General features: G+C 39.4%; 1 protein-coding gene across 4 annotated transcripts; it reads right to left on the bottom strand.

Annotated features, from left to right (window-relative positions):
* Positions 1-1,148: 1,148 nt before the first annotated feature.
* On the bottom strand, positions 1,149-26,153 carry MTRF1L (mitochondrial translation release factor 1 like). 4 transcript variants are annotated; one of them, XM_058169313.1, is made up of 8 exons: positions 25,805-26,153; positions 22,414-22,493; positions 21,660-21,843; positions 19,831-19,994; positions 19,489-19,606; positions 18,475-18,611; positions 16,857-17,096; positions 6,171-6,306 (listed from the first exon to the last, which is right to left on the bottom strand). In XM_058169313.1, the coding sequence occupies exons 1-7, from the start codon at positions 26,097-26,099 to the stop codon at positions 16,881-16,883; spliced, it is 1,194 nt and encodes a 397-aa protein (XP_058025296.1). In that variant the 5' UTR covers positions 26,100-26,153; the 3' UTR covers positions 6,171-6,306; positions 16,857-16,880. The 4 variants fall into 4 exon arrangements, with proteins under 4 accessions (XP_058025311.1, XP_058025302.1, XP_058025296.1 ...); XM_058169304.1 differs by lacking the exon at positions 6,171-6,306 and having other exon boundaries at positions 11,892-17,096; XM_058169328.1 differs by lacking the exons at positions 18,475-18,611; positions 19,489-19,606; positions 19,831-19,994; ... (1 more) ...; positions 22,414-22,493; positions 25,805-26,153 and adding exons at positions 1,149-1,962; positions 3,737-3,907; positions 4,883-4,973 and having other exon boundaries at positions 5,633-6,306; positions 16,857-16,994.
* Positions 26,154-26,469: the final 316 nt, after the last annotated feature.

The raw sequence follows: 26,469 nt of genomic DNA, 5'->3' as shown, positions 1-26,469 counted from the left end.
CATTGTTAAGCTGCTCCTGTAGTGACTAACGGAACCTCCATCCTGCTGGAGCCAAACTCAAGTAGGTGCTGCTTTACACAACGCAATAGATGAAGTTCAACAGTGTTGCATTTTAAATGTGATTGAAGTGCTTGGCTGAGGTTCAGAACAGTTTTTAAGTGGAAAAAAGATCTACACTGGTTTGGTTGCTGTCATATTGCTTGGAAGGAAAAATTTTAAATCCCACCTTTATATATCAGGGGTTCCCAACCCCTGGCCCTGAAACTGGGCAGCACATGAAACCACACCCCCACCAGTCCACAGAAACCCCCCTCTCCATGGAACTGGTCCCTGATGCCCAAAAGATTGGGGACTCTGCTATAAATAACTCAAGGCAGCAAGCATTATCTAATAATCCCTCTTCCTTTTTTCTCCACAAGGTTGAGGTTGAGTTAGGCTGAGAAATTTTTAAGAACCTTCCCCTTGGCCAGTTTTTAATCTATATATTGGGTGGTAAAGTAGCAGTTTGTCGGTATGAACTACCACCCATATATTTTTTAAGCTTTGGGATAAAAAAAATAAAAGAGGGAAGATGCCTTGATTTCTGGTTGCTTTCTGTAGCTGTGAAATGTTTTGTGTTGTTCTGTGAAATAAAGGCCAGCCAAAATGGAATATACCAGATCTCGGGGCAGAGGGGAATAATGCATTGTCCTGCCCTAAATATAATGGGGAAAAGATCTGTTCTCTTTAACAGGAGTGAAAAGCATTACCAAATTATAACTCACAACAGCCCTCAACCTCTGGAGAATTATAGCATTAACATCTCTATCCTTTTATTTTTTATTATTTAGATTTTTATTTTATGAACATCATTCTCTACAAAGGACCTGTCAGGGAGATTCTAGTTATTCCTTCCTATTCATATAGCATAGCTTAGTAATTAGAAAAGACCTGTGTATACCCTCATGAGCAAGTTTGTGCTCATGCTAAGCACCCAGCTTCCAAATGCATAAAGTCATGTACAGTGTAAGTATGTCAATGGGCAACCTAATGAGCATTGAGTTGAAGTGATTAGTGGGCTAACAGGGAGGTATCATTAATCTTTAAAAGCTATAACATTCAAATAGCAGAGATGGTTTTATTTATAAAGATAATTTTTATTTTTCAGATTGACGGACGAATATTTAAATATTTACAACTATACACATTTCTAGGCATCTTTACCTAGTAATGAAGATGAAATGGGACAGGACAACACTACATTTCAGCAGCTATCAGGACAAGTGTGGTTATAAAAACTTCTCCTATTTATATATTTAATGTTTTAATCAGATGAAATTCAGTTAATAAAAATTTCGCATTGCAAATCATTTGCTTATTATAGATCGTACTGTAAAAACTCTGAAAGGCTTTTTATAAAGGCACGAAGTTAGAGGCCATATAACAAGCAACTTTTAAAAATAAATAACTTAATAAAAATCCAATCAGTCTATTTGTTAAGTCAAGGTTGCCATGTACAATTCCCATGTAAACCGAGAAGTAGTTTAAAAATTCTGAACATTGTTCTAAAAACGGGAGAGGAAGACATCTGAAAAAAATCTTTAAAACTCATTTTTTTTTAAAAAAAATCACTGCATTTTTTAAATTAGACAACCACAACTTTCACACTCACTCCTCTTCTGAACCTACAAGCCAAATACGATACTCTAGGTAGAATTTATGTCAGGAAAATTATAGCCTCCGTAAATTATGTTTGCTTTTTTTGCTACAAGGAAGATGTTCTAGTCTGAAAGATGTCTTTGCAGGCTTTCCAACGAAGCAATCCTTGGCACCATGAAAGCTGCACAAGCACTTTGTGCAAAAGTCAAAACCACAGCTTTCTCGGACACACGTTGCCCTTTGCAGATAGGAATCATATTTTGCAGGGCAACCACAGTGTTGGCAAACTTTCAGATTCTCCGTATTTTTCAAAGTCTTTGCAACCTTTAAAAAAAAAATGAAACAAAAAGAGCATAATTCAGAATATATTTTTGAAGTTGTTTTTTTACCATTTTCCTGGAATAACCATATGGAACATGTTTAGAAAAGATAGGTTCACAATATACTCTGTCCTTGTTTAATGGCAAATCTATTTGTGATTTTCTCAATAGATAAAATGACTCCTAACCAACAGGTGGTTGAGAAAAAGAGATGCTGTAAAGACCACTGGTTGTTGCCACTTCATCCAGATGAGGTTCTCTTGTACAATGCCTTGTGCCCGATTTATTTTTCCTCCATCACAAGATAACAATTGCATAAACAGACTATAGCCGTGATGGTGAACCTATGGCATGTGTGCCACAGGTGACACGCAGAGCCCTTTCTGCGAGCCATCGCCTAGCTCAGCTCCATCCTGCCAGCAAGCTGATTTTTGGGTCTCTGCCACACATATACAGGAAACACGTGCGCATGTGAGGGGAGTATGGGGAGTGCAGTGTGCCCCCTCACGGCTCGTTTTGGGCCTAGCAGGCCTCCCTGAAGCCTCCTGGGACGCGCCCCTTGCTGAAGCCTCTTGTGACACATCCCTCGCGGCCCATTTTTGGTCTCAAGAGGCTGCAGGGAGGCCTGCTAGGTGCAAAACGGGTGGGGGGTTTGCACACTCATGTGCGGGAGGCAGTGGCATAGGGAGGTTGCACACACATTACATTATGGGTGCAGGCATGTGGGCGCACTATCACACACACACACATGCACTTTCGGCACGTGATGACAAAAAGATTAGCCATCACTGGGCTATAGCTTCCTCCCTGAAGCCCCCCTGACGCGCCCCTTGCTGAAACCTCTTGTGACACATCCCTCGCGGCCCATTTTTGGTCTCAAGAGGCTGCAGGGAGGCCTGCTAGGTGAGTTGCTTTTCTCCATAACATAGCATTTTCTCAAAAAGCCCTAACTTCAAGCTAATAAGCCCAGTTCTATGAGCTTAAACTACTTGATAGAAATCTCTATCCAGCTGGCGCTGCAGCTTCAAACTGACCAGAGCACAATGAGTTTCACACTGAAAGCTTTTGTTGTTGGGCACATGAAATTTGGCTGTAAATACTGCAATGGTAAATACCCCCATTGAGCCCTGGAAGTACAGTAGTTCAAATGCAGTATTGCAGGCAAAACTCTGCCCACATGCTGACTCAGCTTTCCATCCTTCCAAGGTCGGTAAAATGAGGACCCAGATAGTTGGGAGCAATATGCAAATAATGCTTCTATGTTGTAAACCGCCCAGAGAATGCATAGGGTGGTATATAAGTCTAAATGCTATTCTTGGGAAATGATTTTTTAAAATTACTATTTTATTTGCAATGGTCACTAGCTATGGTAGTCCCTAAAAATAGAGTATTGTACCAATAATTTACCGTTGTAAAATGTAATTATTTAATGGCTGCTCAACTCCCAGGGACTCTGGGCAATTTACAAATTGTTTAAAACATTAAAATTAAAAATTGGTGCAACTTCTTGCCATGTTGCTAATGATTTGATTGAATCATTCAAACTAAGTTCATCACTTTTCATTATTACACGTTAATCAGTGGATACCAGAGGTTTGCAAACTTTGTCATACTGAAACTCCCTGCTATGAACTTGCCCAGAGGCATAGTCAATTTTTTCTCTTGCCTTTGAGTTTGCTTATGCTCCAAAAGGCTCTGCAGCTAAGTCTGACAATCTTAATAACTGGTTTCCTGTACTTTCAGTATATTAAATAAAGATTAAAATATTTGTAGATTACCTCAGAAAATTGTGAATACTGGCTGAACGAAGAGGTCTGATTATTCTGAATGTTTGCTTTCATTCGGGATGTTTTTTTAGAAGGTGCTACTTTCTGAATATATGTTAATGGTTCACGATGGCGAGCATACTCCCTTGTATCAGACTGTTTGGCAGCTACTATGTTGCTATTCTGTGGAGAAAGTTTTTTTAAAAATAAACATTAAACATTGATTTGCTTCTGTCTGAAAATACAATTCATTACTATACTTGCACATAACACATTTTCATCTCTCCATATACTGTACAGTAAATAAGCCTTTCAGAAATTACTGGGGAATTGAACATTTAACTAATATATTTTTCCCTTACAACCTCCAACTTGATTCCCTCTGGAAAAAAGTCTTGTTTTCTGTTTGTCATAAAACTGCCGTATTTTTTGGAGTATAAGACACACTTTTTTCCCTCCTAAAAGAGGCTGAAAATTTGGGTGTGTAATGAGGCGCTAGCGATTGAAGTGATCTTTGTGGTTTGCCTGCTTTTCTCATTGCTTCTCTCGCCAAAGGTCAGTTATCCTTTAGAAACTGTTTTTTATCCCCAAGCAGGGATAAAAACCAGCAAACTAATGTGCTAAAGCTGACCAGACTAAGGAGGCTAGCTAGATGAATACCTGGTAGGCAGATCCCCCCATTTTCCTCCCCAAAAACTAAGCTTTGTCTTATACTCTGGTGTGTCATATACTCCAAAAAATACGTTAATTTATGTTATAGAATTTAAAGTGGTTTCTTATTTTAGCCTTTTTACCCAAAGCCAGTCACTCAACCTCTAACCAGTCAGTTTGGGAATACCAGTTACACATTACACCTTCAGAGAAAGGGATTGTGTAGACAGTAATGTTTGGAGAAAGCAATTCTCCAGGAAAATCTCCCTGAGGTTCCTTTGACAAATTTGTTTTCTTGCACATTTTTAAGTTTTTAAAAATATTTATGTACAAAAATTAATTTTTCGTGACATACTGTTCTTTATATTATTTGAACCACTCCTACTGTTTACAAACAGAAACTGCTTGATTAAACTCCTACATCCTGCTGTATGGTTTAGACTAGAGGGATTTGGTTTATAGAAAATTCAGGTCTCTGTGATAAAGATAGAGAAGCACTAGACTTACCAAACTGAGTTTTAGTGCTTTGTTATACCTCTGGAAAGCCCACTTGTCACTAAGAAGAATTTTCTTCCATGTAATGCTAACTTTAGCCATGCTGTTGTGGAAAGAAAAGTCATGGTTAAAATCAGACAGCATTCAAATTATTACTTAAGAGAAATCATAAACTTTCAATACACATATAACAGAAATATAAGGTGTTTTTTTTAAAAAAAACTGTCCTGTTTACTGCTTTTAGTGGACTTGCCTCCTTAAAGATATAGAAAAGTATCAACTAGAGCAATGTAGACACTGGAAAAAAACCCAATCCTTTTCTGAAAGGGTCTCCATTTCACTAAAAATGTAGAAAATAAAAATGATAAAAAAATGCATTGCTAACCTTTAGGAATACATTTTCTTTTGCCTCAACAATGACTTTGACTTACATCTAAAGCTCATCCTAGTCCATTTGCAAAGGTCTGAATTGTCTTCAGTACTTTTTTAGCTCTAATGTTATAACTAGAAAAAAAAAATTGCTTCCATAGTTATTTTACATGAGCATACAGCCCATGCTGTAAGGTATATGTAAATCTTTTTCCACTTCTGAAATACATTTTTGAATATAGCTTCAATCTCGTGAAATATTTTCACATAATAAAAAGTAGCATTTTGCCCAGGAAAACATATCATGGGCTTTAAGAAAATATTTAAATTTAATACAATATAACTTAACCTATATTTATTTTGCCAAGGGAAAACACAACATTGTGAACTTACTTTATCAAGTCTGTATAGTCAAGATGTATTAAGATGTTTGCTAACAGATGTCTGAATTTCCCATGAAATAATTCTCCAAGAATATCTAGTTTATCTAATCCCATTTTTTTGCCAATCAGGTTCACAAATTCCATTTTCCTTGAAGCCATTTTTTCTAAGACAAGGGCCCATGACTTTGGATTCCGTTTGCTAGCTTTTTTCAAAGTTGAGCAGACAAGTTCTTCAAAATGGAGGACTGGTAGTAAATTCTTTCTTGGACTGAAACTATGATTTGCTAAATTGTTGATATTTCCTGCTAATAGCACACTGTCATCATTATCATTGGGTTTGTGCTGAATACCCAACAAAGACGAATATCCACTGTCTTCGTTTTCATTGTCAATTTCATTGGTGCTCTCAATATGCCCCCATGATACTTTTTGGTTTTCTTTATTATGCATAAGCTTTTCTCCACTTTTGAGGTTAAAACTCTTGGGACTTCCATGATGCAGGTCACCATAGAATAGCTTTTCTTTGGTACAGCCTTTGCATTTTTCATTGTAACTCTCGGAGCAAGGCTCTTCTGGTGTTGCTTCTGTTCCAGTTAGTTTTAATGGTGAAGATCCACAGTAAACATGGGTATAATTAAAATCACGTTTCATTTTCAGTGGTTAAGGTAGCTTTTCAAATGTTCCCTGAAATTAAGAAATATATACATATATATTAGTCCAAATCATTATTTTAAACTAGATAATGGTTGAAAGTAAAGGAGATTTTTTTTAAACAAAATCAACAAATTGTTGCCTTCATTTTGATAATCCTTGATTATTTTGTTGAGAATTGTAAATAGTTCTAAAAGCACTGTGAAAATATGGCATTCTATAGAAAGGGTTAGCGCAATCACAAAATACAAGTGGCAAAGCATTTGACTTCAGACAAACTCAGTAAGATTTCTATACAGACCAATTCAATAGAACTCAGATTAAAGATGGCAATAAATATTGGTATACAATAACCTATTAAGTAGTTAATAAATCATATCTACTTAAGTATTGTGAGTTTTCCTGCCCATTCTGTAGCAGTGGTTTTCCTGCATTGGCAAGGTGTTAGCAAATCACATCTGCTTAAGGACTCTGAATTTGGTCAACCATTTTTCAGATTCTGTAACAGTGGTTTTCCTGTATGGGCAAGATTGAATAGTCTTTGATCTACTTTTTTTTAATCAGAACACATGGCATTAGCTTTGTTTAAACTTTTCCAACTGTTCTTGTGTTGAAAACTTTGCTTCAGTAAAGGTTAGTAGACATTTTGCTTTTACCCCAAAATACAAAGTAAGAACTCTTCTCAAGGAAGCTACCAATGCAATTTAGATAACTTTTCCCATGTAGCTGGATTTGACAGACTCCAACTAGGCATGGATAACTTCCATTCACATAATTTTCTCTCCCCTTCTGTTCTCAGGGTTGTGTAGATGTGGAGGTTACACAAAGGATGACTATAGGTGGGAAAAATGACCTTACCCCCATCTGCTAATAGAAGCCATTCCTGAAGCATTTAATAGTTTTTACACATTTAAGATATCATTTAGTGAATTTGAGAAAGGATCAATTGCAGGTATTATATATGGATAGTATAATGCATCCACCACCCCGATATGCTATTTGGTTCTAACCTATACCTTCATATATGTGAGACAATGAAGTCTGTCAGTTTTAGAATCATTTTTGAAACCGCCTGAATTGCACAACTGAGGCATGGCAAGAGCTATTTAAAGACATGTGCTTTGGGTGAAAAAGGTACCATAAGTTATTAATCAGCGTGGATGAGAAGAATACCCAGATTTCTATAAGCTCAAGGAGTTAAAAGAAAACTGGGGAGCCATAAAGGTGATTTCAAAGGTTAATTTTATTATTAAGGGATTATTGATAAGGGAACCAGGAAGGATAGCACATTTCAGAATTGATTACAGACACCTAGGCTGTGCATATAACCAAATCCAGTGCTTAAGTTTTCATTTATGTAGCCCCCTCATGAGATTCAGGGTTCAGGTTAAAGACAAAGGCCTGAATATGGCCCATTCCAAAGTAAACCATCACAGAGGATACAAATTTCTGCCCATTTATGATCTCTCTCTCTTTCTCTCTCTCTCTCTATATATATGGGGCCCTGTCAGAGGCCACACACCAACCCTCTCTTTTTGCCTCGCCTGGTGGGGTTACTCCATCTCATTTTTTTTCCCTCTCAAAATTTTAAAGCTGCCAGATTGACAGAAAGGATCCCTTTAAAGGCAAACTGGAGGGCGGGAGTTCTGCCCCTGCTAAATTTTCTTTCTCGGGGCCTTTCAAAAATGCAGCTTTTCCACCCCCCCTCGTTTCTTTTAGGAAAGTGCTAAATCAAGGTCGGGGGGTGAGGGAGCTCAGGGGCCGCAGAAGCCACGCCAACTGCCCTTGCCATCCAATCTGGCTTACTGGCGCGCTGCAGCAAAAAGCGAGGGAGCTCTCAAACCCGCCCCGCGCTCTTTGGAAATGGAGTCCGCCGGACGCGCTAACTACGAGGCGGCCTCCAAGAAAGAGATGGGGATGGGAGAAAGAGAGGGAAATGTCCCCACAACGCGATCCAAGATGTACCCCCTCCCATCACAAAGGGGCATATTTCCCTCCCCTCCAGGTTGCATTTTTTTGGGAAAAAAGGACCCAATTGGGGGGATTGGGGAAATGATCATACCCCACCCCCAGAATATTTTTACCCGTACAGTAAATCAAAGACATGCTGGGACCGATGCAGGTTTTCCTGCAAGGCACCCCCGGCTAAGACGCGGGAAGAAGCCGACGGGCTTTTTTCCGCTGGCGGGACTTTCTGCCCGCGTAAGTTTCTCAATCCGTGGCGATTGGGAGGGAGAGGGGGGCTTTGCAGCATTACAGTCCCGTATTCCTTCTCCCCCACTACCCCAAAACTGAGTATCCCTTATGGATCAGCCCATTCATTCGAGTCTCGTGGTCGTGGGGATCGGAGCCTCGCTTTATCAGCAATCCGCTTATTAGGGCCGCATCATGAACAGAGCCCCGGTTCTCCCGCAAAGTAAGTCTCTATTAACGAGCCCCGGTACCTGAAGTGGCTGGTTTTCTAGCGGGCAAAAGCGCTGCTTCCTTTCGCGCTCTCTTTTTTTCAAAGTCTGAGTGTTGACTGACTACCGTCCTTCTGCTCTGGGTGGAATCCCTTTTCCGGGCACTTTTAAAAGGTTTAAATCTGGTATCCAAAACCCGAAGAGCCAATTAGGAGGAGCTCTAGCCAGCCGGCAGCCAATCAATGAGAAGCCAGTGGCGGCGGCCAATGCCGGTTCGCGAGGTGTGCCTTGCCGTTGAAAGGGACTCTTCCTTTCCCCCTCCCATTCTGCCCGCCAGCCTTCAGCTCCAGCCAAGGGATTTAAAAAGACTGAGCGCGCGCGCGGGGAAAGGTGGAGAGAAAGAGGCCGGCTAGCGCGCGCTCCTGCCCTCATTTGCGGGCTTGGGGGGTGGGGGGGAAGGATGATTTTAAGGCACGCTGGAGCGCGGGAGATGCTGGGCGCCTGCCCAGGAGTGCGGCAAGGCTCGCGCGCTCTCTCTTGTTCGGGGACGTTCTATTGGACGTGGCCCTTTGGGCCTCCATCCCCAGCGCGGGGGACAGGGATGTGGCTACAGGGCGGAAAGTGGGGGAAAGGGAGCCTGTGGCCGGATTATAAGGCGCCGATCACATCTCGCTTCAGCCCTGCTCCTTTTACTGCAAGGCCGCCGCGATTCTTAGCACGTTTTCTAAAGTTAACTCAACTTGGATGGAAGTTGGTGCTTTTTTTTTAATTTGGTAAGATGGAGCTACCGTCTATTCCGAATGGCACCTGATTTGGAAAGTATTCCCAGTAATACTCGAGGACCCGCGGTCTTATATATCTTACCCTAAACGTAGCTTCTTTTCCAAAAACACTACACTACTAACGAGAGCAGTGGAGTTCCCCAAGGCAGCGTTCTTAATAATAATAATAATAATAATAATAATAATAATAATAATAATAATAATAATAATAATAATAATTTAATTTGTATACCGCCCTTCTGAAGGACTCAGGGCGGTGCACAGCCAGAATAAAATACAAAGAGAACAGTACATATAATATTAAGAACACCCCTTAAAAAACTTATTCAATTGGCCAAAAATTTAAAATACAGTAACACCCTATAAAAATTTACAAAAATTTAAAACCCATAAAAGCAAATTTTAAATTTTAAAATCAAGCCAGTCCAGCTAAACGGAATAAATAGGTTTTAAGTTCACGGCGAAAGGTCCGAAGGTCGGATAGTTGACGAAGTCCAGGGGGAAGTTCGTTCCACAGGGTAGGAGCCTCCACAGAGAAGGCCCTCCCCCTGGGGGCCGCCAGTAGACACTGTTTGGCTGACGGCACCCTAAGGACTCCCTCTCTGTGAGAACGCACCGGTCGCTAGGAGATAGAAGATGGCAGTAGACGGTCCCATAAATATCCTGGTCCTAAGCCATGGAGCGCTTTGAAGGTAGTCACCAATACTTTGAAGCGCACCCGGAAGACAACAGGCAGCCAGTGCAGTCTGCGCAGGATGGGTGTTACATGGGAGCTCTGAACCGCTCCCTCTATCACCCGCGCAGCTGCATTCTGGACTAACTGGAGTCTCCGGGTGCTCTTCAAGGGGAGCCCCATGTAGAGAGCATTGCAATAGTCCAAGTTCTTGGACCAACACACTTCATATTATACATTAATGATCTCTGTGACTATATTATAAGTAATTGTGTTCTCTTTGGTGACGATGTCAAACTATTTAACACCACCAACAATACAGCTATCCTCCAAAAAGATCTTGACTTTTTATCTGAATGGTCTAAAACTTGGCAACTCCAAATCTCAACCAGCAAACGCTCAGTCTTACATATTGGAAAAAAGAACCTAAACACTAAGTACAAACTTGACGGACATTACCTTACTGATGACCCCCACCCTGTTAAAGATCTTGGAGTTTTCATATCAAATGATCTAAGTGCCAAAGCCCACTGTAACTACATCGCAAAAAAGGTCTTAAAAGTTGTAAACCTAATCTTGCGCAGCTTCTTCTCCAAAAACACTACACTACTAACCAGAGCATATAAAATATTTGCTAGGCCAATTCTTGAATATAGCTCACCTGTCTGGAACCCATACCACATTTCTGACATCAATACAATTGAACTTATCCAGAAATATTTTACAAGAAGAGTTCTCCACCCCTCTGAAAACAACAAAATACCTTATGCCACCAGACTTGAAAACCTAGATTTAGAAAACTTAGAACTCTGCCGCCTTCGACAAGACCTGAGTTTAACTCATAGAATCATCTATTGTAATGTCCTTCCTGTTAAAGACTACTTCAGCTTTAATTGCAATAATACAAGAGGAACCAATAGATTTAAACTTAATGTTAACCGCTTCAATCTAGATTGCAGAAAATATGACTCCTGTAACAGAGTTATCAGTGCTTGGAACACATTACCTGATTCTGATCTCTTCTCATAATTCCAAAAGCTTTAACCAAAAATTATCTACTATTGACCTCACCCCATTCCTAAGAGGCCTATAAGGGGCGTGCATAAGAGCACAAACGTGCCTACCGTTCCTGTCCTATTGGTTTTTTTTTCTTATATATATATGCTTATACTTCCTTATATTTCCTCATATATATGTTTACATACTATATAATCATTTTCTGTGATGCTTGTGTATATTGCGACAAAAATAAATAAATAAATAAACTTCCAAGACAATATGATTTTTTATTTCGGGATATAAGTGGGCAAGTTATGGCCATCCAAAGCATTGGACCGATATAAAGTTCCTCGACCTCCCCCCAGTGACCCTGCATTATCTTACTGTCTGAGCCTTGTCCGTGTTATTTGGAGAACCATGCTTTCTCATTAAATTATGTAGGCTCTATATGTGACTTTGGAATGATGCACTTATTTTCCACAATTATTTATATCCTTCAAAGTAAAGGCATTGATCAGAAAAGGAAAGACTAGCTTGCCCTTCCACATGTAACAAGCACACACATAAAAAGCTTGTAGGTAGATAGGATTTGGGCTCTAAAATCAGATGAATTAAAGCCATATATTTCAGATGTCAACATAGCATACAATTTCTCAATAAAACAAATATAAAATGAAGAGGTTTAAGTAGAAAGAAAAGGAGCTTCTAATTAAACTTATTTTCATCAAAGTGAATATTCTCCAGATGGTGTATATAACTACCTCATACAAGAAAGTATTTTATGTTTTTAAAAACCTAAATAATACATCTATTCCATTCTTTTATCTATAAAGATACATTAATATTAAAAGTAGTACACAGGAAGCACGACCTAAGGATAGGTGCTCTGTAGAGAAACAAATGGCTTCAGTTATTGATTCTGGAAGAGGGACAAAGTTTGGAATTCTTTAAGCAACCTGTGAAACCATCAACTGTGGCAGAATATAGGTAGTCTTCAATTTACAACAGTTCATTTAGTGACCGTTCAAAGTTACAACATCACTTGAAAAGAGTTACTATGACCATTTTTCACAGTTACAACCTTGTAGCATCCCCATGATCATGTGATCAAAATTCACATGCTGATCAAACTGATTCATATTTATGATGTTGCTGTGTCCCAAGGTCATGTTTTTGCGACCTGACAAGGTCAGTGATGAAGCCAAATTCACTTAACCAGGTTAGTAACTTATCAGCTACAGGGATTCACTTAACAACTTAAGCAAGAAAGGTTGTAAACTGGAGCAAATGTCTCAACAACAGAAATGCTGGGTTCAGTTGTGGTCATAAGTAGAGGCTACATTTATTTATTTATTTATTTATTTTATTCGATTTTTATACCGCCCTTCTCCCGAAGGACTCAGGGCGGTGTACAGCCAATTATAAAAACAATACAATATACAATTAAAACAAAGAAATTAAAAAACATATTCTATAGATGGCCGAAATTTAAAATAATTAAATTTAAAACCCTTAAAATTCATAAAATTACAACCCCGGGTAAAAATAACATTTAAAAAATTTAAGCCAGTCCCGCTTGGATAAATAAGTGCGTTTTCAGCTCACGGCGAAAGGTCCGAAGGTCAGGCAAGTGATGCAAGCCAGGGAGGAGGTCGTTCCAGAGGGTAGGAACCCCCACAGAGAAGGCTCTTCCCCTGGGGGCCGCCAGCCGACATTGCTTGGCGGACGGCACCCTGAGAAGACCCTCTCTGTGTGAGCGTACGGGCCGGTGGGAGGCATAAGGTAACAGCAGGCAGTCCCGTAAGTACCTGGGCCCTAAGCCATGGAGCGCTTTAAAGGTGGTAACCAGAACCTTAAAGCGCACTCGAAAGGCCACAGGTAGCCAGTGCAGTCTGCGCTGGAGCGGTGTTACATGGGAGCCTCGTGTGGCTCCCTCAATCACCCGCGCAGCTGCATTCTGAACTAACTGAAGCCTCCGAGTGCACTTCAAGGGGAGCCCCATGTAGAGAGCATTGCAATAATCCAAGCGAGAGGTGACAAGAGTGTGAGTGACCGTGCATAAGGCATCCCGGTCAAGGAAGGGGCGCAACTGGCGAACCAAGCTCACCTGGTAAAAAGCTCTCCTGGAGACGGCCGCCAAATGATCTTCAAACGATAGCCGTCCATCCAGGAGAACACCCAAGTTGCGCACCCTTTCCCTTGGGGCCAATGACTCGCCCCCAACAGTCAGCTGTGGTTGCAGCTGGCTGTACCGGGGTGCCGGCATCCACAGCCACTCCGTCTTGGAGGGATTAAGCTTGAACCTGTTTCTCCCCATCCAGACCCGTACGGCTTCCAGACACCGGGATAGCGCTTCGTTGGGGTGGTCCGTTGGGGTGGCCCGGGGTGGAAAAGTACAGCTGCGTGTCGTCAGCGTACAGTTGGTATCTCACCCCGAAGCCATTGATGACCTCGCCCAGCGGCTTCATACAGATGTTGAACAGGAGAGGCGAGAGGATCGACCCCTGTGGCACCCCACAAGTGAGGCACCTCGCAGTCGATCTCTGCCCCCCTGTCAACACCGTCTGCGACCGGTCAGAGAGATAGGAGGAGAACCACCGATAAACGGTGCCTCCCACTCCCAAACTCTCCAACCGATGCAGCAGGATACCATGGTCGATGGTATCAAAAGCCGCTGAGAGATCTAATAGGACCAGGGCAGAAGAACAACCCCTATCCCTGGCCCTCCAGAGGTCATCCACCAATGCGACCAAAGCTGTCTCTGTACTATATCCGGACCGGAAGCCGGACTGGAATGGGTCTAGATAGACAGCTTCATCCAGGTACCGGGGAAGCTGCCATGCCACCACACTCTCTACATGTAATAGGGTCGGGAATTTTGCTAGTTTTATTTGCCATAGGAAATCCTTAATTAAAGGAAATCATTTCAATCAGGCTGACTGAATACAGCTTTAAAACATCAAGAGATGTTAGCTTTATTTGGAAAACCCCAAACACCTTGCAAATTTGAAAACAATAGAATAAAGAAAAATACTCATTTTAGCATTTGCATAGAAATTACATTACATTTTCTTATACTGAAATATGGTATTCTGCACTAAATTTGTAAGCTGGAACTAAAAGGGTAGTTCTATTCCGTCCAGGATAAGTTTTGGAGACAGTGAACTGGGACATCTATTTAAGTCTTTGTTTGTGGATATAGTCATCAGATTTTTTTTTCCTTGGGAACTAAATCTAGGCTTTTTTCCCCCCCACATCATTTACTTTCTGCTACATACTTTTAGACTGTTTAGAATAAAATCATACATTCCCTATTTATCTTATGTAAGAAATTTGGGGACCTTTTCAGTGCTGGGGTGCAGCTACTTTTTATATTCATCCTATTTCAAGTTTTAAACTGAAAGCTAATGCATATGTAAAGGGATACAATCCCCTTTATTTCTAGTAGGTAGTTCTACAGTTAAGTGTCCAATGGGAGAGAGTTGCTGGGAAGAGTTTGATCTCTTTTCATCATTTACATGTAATAATAAACATGTAATAATCATAAACAATAATAATCATAAACATGTCCTGTTTATTTTTTGTGTAAAACCAGGAGACAAAATAAGACAACAAATAGAAGCATGGGTGAGAACCTGAATCTGCCTCTGAATGAAGGCTGCATAGTCAAATAAATTTTTCTCTTTTAGTATTTAGTATACTAGTATTCAGTACGATATTAGTATTCAGAAAAATCTGATTCTTAAAGACAATTCTCAATGTAATTTATTTCAAGTAAAAGTTGTTACAAAATATAAATAAATTCCTTATCATTTATACAGACTCCTCTTTTCTTAACATAGATGATTGCTTTGACTTGCCTTATATGATTACCTAAATGAAAAAGGAAAGCTGAGCGCAAACTCCATTACTAGCCTGGATGATGTTACCTAGTTTGGGTAATAAAACGTTTGCAAGAAACAATCAAGCTGAGAAAGCACCTCAAAGAGTTTCCTCTCAAATGGAAAAGGAATTTGGAAATTCTTTTTTTCCTCAAGAATTTAGAAAAAGTGTTGCTGCTAGTCAGGAGTAAACTTTTAAAATGTTTTTTTTAAAAAAGTTGCTAGATCAGTAAAATCCTAGATTCTCCCATCTTTGATGCAATGCTGACAAACATCTATTGTATGTAAGATAAGGAACCCCACCTATAATTATTAACAAAGAGTAAATCCTTAATTAAGGGAAATAATTTCAATCAGGCTGACTGAGTGCAGTTTTAGAACATCAAGAGATGCTAGCTTTATTTGGGAAATCCCAAACAACTTGCAAAACTGAAAATATAATAAAAATATTCATCTTAGCATTTACAGAGAAATGACATTACATTGCATTTTCTTATATTGAGAAGTGTTGATTTATTTATCCTATTTAAAAGAATTCAAATGTAACAGATTAAATTTGAATGTGGACATCTCCAAAAATAATATCCGAACTATGCCTGATACAGCCAAAGTAGGCTGGATAATTCACTTATATCCATCAATTTCCACAATTGCCATTTATGTACTCATGCAACATTGCAAAGACACAATTATGTCAAGACCTGGTTAAAATCTGCTTATTTCCATCACGCACAGGAGGGTATGCTGTGTTTGAAAATGTATAATTTGGCAGACAAGGTCTGTTCATTTTTTGTACAATTTTGGTACTATATTTAGTTTACTATTTGGAAGCTTACTAGTGTTACTGCTACTTGCCTAGAGCCAATGAACTGCCTAGAAATAAAACAAATACATAAACACTTCAACTTCAATTGACTGTAAGTACTTGAAAACTGGCATATACTCAATTTTCCAATTTTTCACCATTGCCTATTCAAGTATGGAAGCTATAATAACCCAGTTTTTAGAATTTAGCTTCTTGGTTGTGTTAGTGATTTAGGTTATTGTTTCTTGGCTGCATTTTTAATTTTTATAATGTTTGCTCTTGTTTTTGTTCTATTTTAATTCTGTTCACCAGAATTAGAGTCGCAAGAGTTACTCATTGCGATGGGCAGCTGTATAAATTAAATAAATACGTGTATTTAACAGTTTCTACATGAAGCATTGATGCTTTTTCACAACAGCAGTAAGCTTTCATGCCATCCAGAATCACTAGGAATTAGGCAGCATAAAAATTTAATATACACATAAAAATCCTTCAAAAACAAATTAGAAACCAGGTCAGTTTAGCCATTTAGTCTCAGCATACTTTTAGCCTTGCCCACTTGACTTCCTTGTGTTGTACTAGGGTGCAAGTATGCTTCTGGATACAATTCAAGGTGCTAGTTATCACCTAACCTATAAAAGCCCACATGGCATGGGGCTGGTTATCTGAGACTGCCTATTTCTTGTGGTTTCTGCCCACTCGGTAAGAGCCAACAGACTGGGCATTCTCCAGATCCCTTTGATCAGTGTCATTTTTCAGGACCTGGGAAGCATAGCTTCTCTGCTGTGGCACCTGTTCTGTGGAATAAGGTCTCCCTAAGCTACGGACAGCTCGTATCATGATTGCATTTAGGAAAGCCTTAAATACCTGGCTATTCTCCCAGGCCATGGGGTAGGGTGCATTCAACCCCCTTGTTACAGGAAATCAACATTTGTTGTTTGGGTGTTAAGCAGTGCCAAAATAAATTGATATATGGGATTGTAAATCAATTCTGTGCAAGCAAACATATGCAGCAAACTAGTTTGGAAAGCACTTTCCTACCTATGGCCTGGGATCTGATGAAGGTCAATTTGGTCTGCTTGCATCGTTTTCTGAAATAACTTCCATTAACACCTCATATTCACTGTATTTTCTTAGTGACTCTATCATTTCATCTAGCAGTTCTTCTCCCAGCATGAATCTTTCGATGTGATGTACTGACTTGCCTATTCTATGGTCAGTAACCCGATCCTGGGGAAAATTATAAGTTCTGATTTTCTCTGATCTTCCTTTGGTCCCAATCTAAACAGGGGGAAAAATAATTAGTAAAGTCTTTACATGTCCTAACAGTTGAGTATTTATGAAACATTCCCATCCAACAAAATTTGCCCGTGTGTATATCCATGAAAAAAGTAAAGCATCAATATATACAGTCATTTACAAAGTCAATATAAGCAAAAACCACACAGAACATAAATACACTGTTCTGAAGAGCTTCCAGTCTAAACTGCATAAGAAAGGGACAAGAAATTTGGAGGAGGGTTAGTGAACTTTTGTTACCTTTACTCATATGTACATTTACTTTACTCATACTTTTATGTACACTGAGAGCATATGCACCAAGACAAATTCCTTGTGTGTCCAATCACACTTGGCCAATAAAAATTCTATTCTATTCTATTCTATTCTATTCTATTCTATTCTATTCTATTCTATTCTATTCTATTCTATTCTATTCTATCATAGAAGGCAATTCTAAGCATGACACACATGCATAATACCTCTTTTACATATCTCCATCTAAACATGCTTTTCCTCAGGAAGAAATTTTGAATAAAGTGGATAGGAGAAGAGAAAGAAGTAAAGAAATAGAGACAAAACAGTTTAAAATATTAACCTGCCCCAAGTTCCCTCAAAATGCCTTGGGCCACAATTTTCACGATTACCCAGCTTGTTGGCTAGAAATCTTGAAAGACCAACACACAAAGGGCACCAATTTGGCAAAACGCTGTTCTACATAACTACATCTTCTTTCCTTCTATCAATGCTCAGTAACATTTCAGGGTTCGCACTGCATCACTTGTGTTTCAACCACACGTATCCAAGTATTTTCAACATGAGCTGGTTTAGGCCAACACCACAAGATATTATGGCTTATTAACAAAGCAATCTGCTGGTGTCTGCTGTTTAGATCATGCTCACTGATGTTCTCTGACCAGGTACAGCAAATAAATCATGGATGGTATTGTCAATTATTTTTATTTATGTTAGCAAAAATCGTTTTTCTCACCAGTTCTGTTTTTTCTTTGGAAACTGAGGGCTGAGTGAAACAGTGTTTATCTGTGCGCTGCTGATTTGCCTTCAGAAAATCTGGTAGTGTCAGATGCAAGGAGCCAGAATGACACCATGATCTGATCTGAGATATTTCTTTATTGCAACCTGCTCATTTACAAGAATCTCAGTAGACTAACTGTACTCTCTTGAGAACAACCAGATAAGCACTTCAAGGATATTTTTTTGGGGTGGGGGGGGAGAAAGTCAAGTTTCCGTTGCTTTCTCTTCTGCATAGACTCCAAGCTAGCCAGTCTTTTAACTCCATCCCCCACCTCAGCTGCAAATTCAGCCATAGTTATTACAGCAGAACATCCTTAGATCTGAAGAACAATGCGGCACATTTTACCTGAATCTTTCTGGCAGTATGTATCTTTGCTGTTTGTTCTTCAAGTTTGATGCTATATAGTTTAGCATGAAGAAGCTGCATAGCTTTTTCTTTATTTTTAATTTGAGATCTTTCTTGTTGACATTCAGATACTATACCTACAACAGAGGAAATGTAGAAGTTAGGCAAAAAAAAAAGAGAGAGAGAGAGAGAGAAAGAGAGAGAGAGAAACTGGAAGTATGTAAAGCACAAAAATATATTTTGTATGTTAAGGTATAAGTACAGAGGACTACTTTGCATTTTTAGTTCAACAATACTACTGCTATATTTTTGAACTTAAGTAGAAGATGCCAGGATTTGGAAACAAATATGTTATTGAAGCTGTAGCAGAATCACTTGACTAGAATGACAAATTTTGTTATATATTTTTATATATGTGCTACATATTCTACCAGAAGTCAATAATCTTTGGCTTTTTTGTAAGAAGTTTGTATGCAGTGAAAGATATAATCTACTATACATTGTTAGTTCTAAGAAAATGAATATAGTAGAATAGGTACAACTAAAAAAAGAGGAAGTTTAAAAAACATTGTTGAGGGAAGGCCTCAAATAAAATCCTGTCTGTCTTACACACACACACGCAGAATAATTTATGTATAGTATGTATGCAAAATTAGCATTCTCTAATTTATACATTACATCACCTTTTCGAAAGCAAGACCATTTTTCATATGTATTTTTTTGTCCAGTGTTCCCCAGTCTTAACTGCAACACTAAAAAAACAGATTCTGGGTCAGGTCCTTCCACATCTTCAGAATGAGAGTTCATTAGAGCTTATCTTGGTTGGTTAGATTCCTGATCTTATGCTAGTGTTGAAATGTTCTATATCCAATAACGTCCTCAGTCCAAATTGTAGACAACACTGATAGCTAAGATTTTCTATAAAGCATGTATCTTGTTACTGAGCATCATCATATAAAACATGAGAGCATATTTTTTTAAAAATTCACTCATTTGAAAGTCATGCTGCAATACCTGACGGAATATGGACTATTCGTACAGCACTATCAGTAGTATTCACATGCTGGCCACCAGCTCCACTGGCTCTTTTAGTTTCAATACGTAAGTCTTTAGGATTAATTGTCAGAGTTATCTGAAACAGGAAAGAAACACTTTGCTTATACTCTAACAACAGACTATTTGCAAATCATCCCAAATTCAACAAACTTTATAAATTATGCTGTAAGATTTGGTGATTTTATTAATGCTGCTAATTAGTCTTCATGTTCTAAATAGGTAGGGAAAAAAGTGTAACAAAATGGAATCCTCTTATCTGAATGCAGAACGTTGAATCAAACACTTAGAGTAACCACATACCTGACTTGGCTGTGGTAGTATTGCTACAGTCATTGTGCTGGTATGAATGCGGCCTTGCTTCTCCGTCTTTGGCACACGCTGAACACGATGTATTCCTCCTTCAAACTTAAATTGTCCATATGCTTCAAGGCCTTTTATACTGGCAGATGCATGTCTTAAACCACCTTAATTTTTTAAAAACAGTAAAAGCAATCACAAAATGTAAGTCTCCAGAAAAAAGGTTATTCAAAAAAGAGTCAGTCTGTCTGTCTGTCTATGTGTGTTCATGAGTGTCTGTTGTTGAGCTATGATCAGGGGTGAAATGTAAAATCTGTTACTATTGGTTCTATGGGCATGGCTTGGTGGGGGGGTAATGTGACTGGGTGGGTGTGGCCAACTTTTTTTTAAAAAAACTTTTAAAAGCATTTTTTCTACAACCTCTTCAGCTGAAGAGGTTGTAAAAAATCACTTTTAAAAGCCTGTGATGATCAGGCAACTCAGCTGGGATCGCCAGAGGAAAAAAAGCTTTTAAAGGGTTCTGAAAATCCCAGCTGAGCCGCGTGATCATCAGAGGCTTTTTTTTAACTTTTAAAAGCATTTTTTCAGCCGAAGAAAAAATGATTTTAAAAGTAAAAAAAAAAAAAAAAAACCTCTGATGATCACGTGGCTCAGCTGGGGCAGGGGAGGGGGACAGGGATTTTTGCTACCGGAATGACCTGCTGCCATTGCTACTGGATCGGGTGATCTTGTCCAAACCAGGAGCATTTCACCTCTGGCTATGATCCACTTAGTTGCAGTTTATTGGAAGTCTACATCTTAACAGTGGTGGGCAGGGCATGCAGATGTAGGTATTCATGAAGAAAGAATAGTTGTTCTTTCATGTAGGTTTATGTCTCCCATTTGCATGTCTCCCATTTGCCTGACTTCTGACATATACAATGCCCTTACATAGTTCTAGATAGTTTAACATTACTTTTGAATCTGTTGTGCCTTGTGGATAAGACAATTGTTTATTTGCCTTATTCTTTTTAAATTTAAATATCTAAGGATGACAAATAAAACAAATCCTTTTCACACAGCTGCTATCTAGCAAATAATTATTAGGTACCTTTTCAACATGCATTTTGTTTCCCAAGAGTCTGGAATATTTATTTATTTATTTATTTATTTATTTATTTATTTATTTATTTATTAAATTTTTATACCGCCCTTCTCCTGAAGGACTCAGGGCGGTGTACAGCCAGAATAAAAACAAAATATATACAATTTAAAACAACATTTAAAAAGAGCAAATTTTAAAGGCTGATTATTAAAATTTAGATTTAAAAATTTAAAATAATTAAGAATAGCTCCAAGGAGTTAAATATATAATCAAAAAAGGTTTCAGCTCCCTCCTAAAAATGATTGTTTACTTGAAAATTATATTTCAGTATCTCTGGCAAATTCTGTTTTCCTCCTAGCATATTACTAAGTACACCTGTGAAATATCCATCTTTTCTAAAGCTTTATATTACTAGAGGGCGAAGGACTATGAAAAGCAAAATCTCTTTCTGACAGTTCCTTTATTGTATTTTTATTTATTGTGCTATGTTTGTGTTGTTCTTATATTGTGAGCTACCTGGAGAAAGGCAAGGTCAAAGTAAAATAAAAATAAATATATGCCATTACATGAGGGTACGTTTTGCATTCTTAGCACTCTTAAGCTCTCTAAAACAACTGCACTGAAATAATATGATTCTCCATCTTCTTTCTCTGTTATATACTATAGATTTTGGGAATTTATTTGTTATCTCAAGACAACTTGCTGATAGTACTGGAAGTACTTGCCAGAATTTCAAAAGGTTACTTACCGATAACACTGGAAGTATATGTCAGCGTATCAAAAGTCCAATTTTTATATGCTGCATACCGTTGATACATATCAAACATCTCAGCAGTGAACAACATTGCTTCCAGTCCTCCAATTCCAGCAGTCACTTCTATGATGAGATCATTTATGTCAGTTTCCTCTGAAGGAATCAAAAGTGATACTATCTGAAATACAAAAAAAAGCCCTTTTTTATTTAAGAAAAATTTCCCTCAACAAGGAATGCTACCCAGAATGTGCTGAAATTTTAAAAAAATGTACCAGTACATATTTTTAAACATTATGTAATGTATTACAATTGTGCAGTGTTTTTACCTAAATCCAATGGATACACCTACTGTACAGTTGGTTAGTGTTAGTTGATAAATTGGTTTAGATGAGTTAAATGTACATAAGATTCAAACATCAAATTGCTACCAACTCATTGAAACTGTACCCTGGTAATGAAACATCTTCAAAAAACCAACTAAGCTCAGAAGGCATCAATAACTCAACAGTTCATTCCTAGACAATACATACTCTCTTCTATTCATAACAAAAATTCTTCCAGATTCATGGGTTTCTTCCCTGAGATTAAATCCTGAAAAGAACAGAAATTCAGCAGTATGTAGAAAAAAATAAACATGACATGAAGTGGGGCAGCAGAGGAAGACTGCCAAATAATAGCATTTGACAGTCCCTTATCAAAATAGAAGTTAGTCTTGAATTTAAATGTCATGCTTCAGTAAGTGATTTACCTGATGTCTCAATTCTTCTATCTCTTCCTCACAGTAAATAACTTCCTTTTCTGCAAGCTTCCGCAAGTCTTCATTTTCATCTAGAATAGGATTGCACACTATTATTATAATACTATTAATCTTTTTTCTCTGGTTCACAATTCCTTTCTTCTCTCTTGGCTATTTAGTATTTTTAACACTTCTCCTATTCAGATATCAACCACAAGTATGGAAGGTATAAAGCTAGTCTTCGACTTACAACTATTCATTTAGTGACAGTTCAAAATTACAATAGCATTGAAAAAAGTGACTTATGACCTTTTTTCACACTTACAAACACGGGTGGGCTTCAAAAATTTTAGCAAGGGGTTCTCTGCCTGGTTAGAAAGGGGTTCTCTGCCTGGGTGGAAATGGCCATGGTGGGGTGTGGCCTATTCTGCCTCCTGCACCACAGTGGGGGTGGCGTTTTTGCCCTCCCCGGGCTCCGGAAGCTTTCCTTGAGCCTCCAGGCCGTTTCCGGTCTTCCCGAACCTCCGCAGGCCCATTTTTCGCCCGAGCCACCCCCACTGTGGTGCAGGAGGCATGTGCACTTACCCGCATCCAAAATTGGCTGTGTGGGGACTCCTGGGAGGGGCAGGACGGGGTGGTCTGGGTCAGCCAGGAGTGGGATTTGGAGTTAGAATGTTAGCTAGAGGTTCTCCCGAACCCCTGCGAACCACCCCTGCTTACGACCGTTGCAGCCTCACCATGATCATGTGATCAAAATTTGGAGGCTTGACAACTAGCATTATTTTATGACACCTGCAGTGTACCAAGGTCATGTGATCATCTTTTGTTACCTTCTGACAAACACAGTCAATGGAGAAACCAGATTCACAATCACATTACTAACTTAATGTCTGCAGTGATACTCTTAACAACACTGGCAAGAAAGGTTATAAAATGGAGCAAAACTCTCTTAGCAACTGTCTTTCTTAGCAAAGGAAATTTTGGGTTCAATTGTGGTTGTAAGTTCAAGTTTACCTGTAATAAACTAACATTTATTTCAGAAACCTGGCCATGGTGTTCTGTCTCAGATTACCATCTGCTTTTAAAAATGTTTAAAATTTAGAGTAAACCAGATCAAAACTTTACATTTATTCACTGCTAGTGAATCTGGTTAACGTTTATTCACTGCTTTAGAATTATTGCATATTTTCTTTAAATTGTTGATAAAGCAGTATAACATTTCAATATTTTTAAACATTTGAAACTACGGCACTAAATATCTTGGAACAGGGAAACTAGAAATCACTATGTAATAATATAAAGTCTTGATTTGCTTAGAGAGACACATCTTTTTTTATTGAATGATGGAACCAAATTTAGTGATTAGCACGTTATAAGTAGATACCCAGGGCCTCTGGTGGCGCAACAGGCTAATGCAGCCTATTATTAACAGCAACTGCTTGCAATATTGCAGGTTCAAGTCCCACCAGGCCCAAGGTTGACTCAGCCTTCCATCCTTTATAAGGTAGGTAAAATGAGGACCCAGATTGTTGGGGGGCAATAAGTTGACTTTGTATATAGTATACAAATGGATGAAGACTATTGCTTAACACAATGTAAGCCGCCCTGAGTCTTCGGAGAAGGGCGGGATATAAATGCAAAAAAAGAAAAAAAAAGAAAAACGATCATCCAGCCCCCTACAGTGAAAGATGAGATAGGAAGATCACATCAGGGAATAGAATAGCATACAACAGAATAAACAAAGTTGGAAAGGAGCTTATAGGTCATCTAGTCCAACCCACTGCCCAAGCAGGAGACCCTATACCAGGGGTGTCAAACTCAAGGACCAGAGGCCAGATTCGGCCTGTGGGGTGCTTAGATCTGGCCCGTGGGCCATGCTAGAAACAGCAAAGGAATGCCCGTGTTGCCTCTGCCAGCAAAAACGGAGCTCAGGAGGGCCACCCTTCTGAGCTTGGTTTTCACTGGCAGAGGGTTGCAGGAGCCGTTACAACCGAAAATGGAGCTTGGGAGCCTGTTTTCGCTGGCAGAGTGCTCAGGTCATCACAAGTGCCCCTGAAATGAGTGATGTCAAATTGGTCATGCCCACCCTGGCCACACCCACTCCAACCCCACACAACCCTGATGTGGCCCTCATTTAAATTGAGTTTGACACTCCTGCCCTATATTTCTGACAGATAGCAGTCCAGTCTTTTCTTGAAAGCTTCCAGTGATGAAGCTCCCACAACTTCTGAAAGCAAAGCTGTTCTACTTGTTGATGGTTCTGTCAGGAAATTTCTCCTTATTACTAGGTTGAATCTCTCCTTTATGTGGGGACTGAGACAACACAAACTTGATAGCACACAAAACAGTAAACCCTGAGTGGACTTGAAAAGTATTAAGCCCAGAAGCACTTTATATTTTCTTCTGTGCAAATCAGGACGTTTGCAGAATAGAAGGCTTGTTCCATTCAGTTGGAAAACACTAGTTCCCTAACAGATTGGCCTGATTCAGCTTCAGCCTTCCTAACCAGAAGAATGGCCCAAGTGGAAGCTCCAATGTGTGAGAACAGGTCCTCAATAACAGGTAAGCTCACCACTTTGGAACCCTGCAGGCGAGTCCTTACTTTATACAAACACTTTTGGGAGCGCCAGTATATTTTATCGGAATAGACCACTGAGAAATAGATATGAAATATAGTATATTTTATCAGACATAGACCACTGAGAAATAGATATAAAATATATTTTATCAGAATAGATCACTGAAAAATATATGAATAAAATATAGTATATTTTATCAGAATAGACTGAGAAATAGATATAAAATATAGTTTATCAGAATAGACCACTGAGAAATAGATATAAAATACTGTATATTTTATCAGAATAGACCACTGAGAAATATATGAATAAAATATAGTATATTTTATCAGAATAGACTGAGAAATAGATATAAAATATAGTTTATCAGAATAGACCACTGAGAAATAGATATAAAATACTGTGTATTTTATCAGAATAGACCACTGAGAAATATATGAATAAAATATTGTATATTTTATCAGAATAGACTGAGAAATAGATATAAAATATATTTTATCAGAACAGACCACTGAGAAACAGATACAAAATATAGTATATTTTATCAGACATGGACCACTGAGAAATAGATATAAAATATTGTATATTTTATCAGAATAGACCACTGAGAAATAATCTATCCTTGGGGGGAGGGGGGGAGAAGAGCAAGATCTGTCCTTGAAGACCACTCGGGAACTTCAACTTCAGAATCGGGCTGCCAGCACTTCGGCAGTTCGGATCTGTTCAGGGACCCTGCCTGCCAGGCGGGCTGGTTGCTGTCACCCAGCGAGCGAGCGGCGTCCTCTGACAGTCAGGCGGCGGTCCGTCAGGTGGAGACGTCTCACCTTCTCGCGCCAAGCGCTCCGTCTCGCGCAGCTCCTCTTCCTTGTCTCTCAAGAGGCGAATCCGCGCCGCCAGTGCCGAACGGAAGCCGCCGGGCTGCTCTTCTGGCCCGGAATGCTGGTCCAGGAAGCGCCGAAGCGCCGGTCTGGCGAACAGCTCGCGCAAATCCGGCTGGCTGCTGAGCCAACGTCGCGGCACGGTTTGCCCTCCGCATCGCGAACGGGCGGCAGGCACGGAGGTAAAAGAAACGGCGAACTTCCGCCAGGCCGGTCGACTCCGGCCGAAGCACCACCACATGCCGGGGTCAACTCAACGCCAAGATTCCGCTTCCCGTCCCCGTCGCTTCGGGCAATGACTGCCGGAAGTTGCCGCTCTTTCCTCCACGCTCTCTGATAGATACCAACAAATGCGAAACAAATGAGGACGATAGTTAATTCAGGTTGTAGTTCGCGCTTCTATGCGGGGCACTGCCATATCACAAAAGAGGGAGCATTTGCCCCTTAGAATAGAATAGAGCTAGAAGGGACCTTGGAGGTCTTCTAGTCCAGCCCCTTGCTTATGCAGGAGAACCTATGCAATCTCAGACAAGTGACTGTCTAGTCTTTTCTTAAAAACATCCAGTGCTGGAGCGTCCACGATTTCTGAAGGCAAGCTGTTCCACTGGTTA

This window comes from Ahaetulla prasina, chromosome 1, assembly GCF_028640845.1.
Source record: "Ahaetulla prasina isolate Xishuangbanna chromosome 1, ASM2864084v1, whole genome shotgun sequence".
Taxonomy (NCBI): domain Eukaryota; kingdom Metazoa; phylum Chordata; class Lepidosauria; order Squamata; family Colubridae; genus Ahaetulla; species Ahaetulla prasina.
Note: the sequence above shows the minus strand (reverse complement) of the source record. Positions and strands in the feature narration are given on the sequence as shown.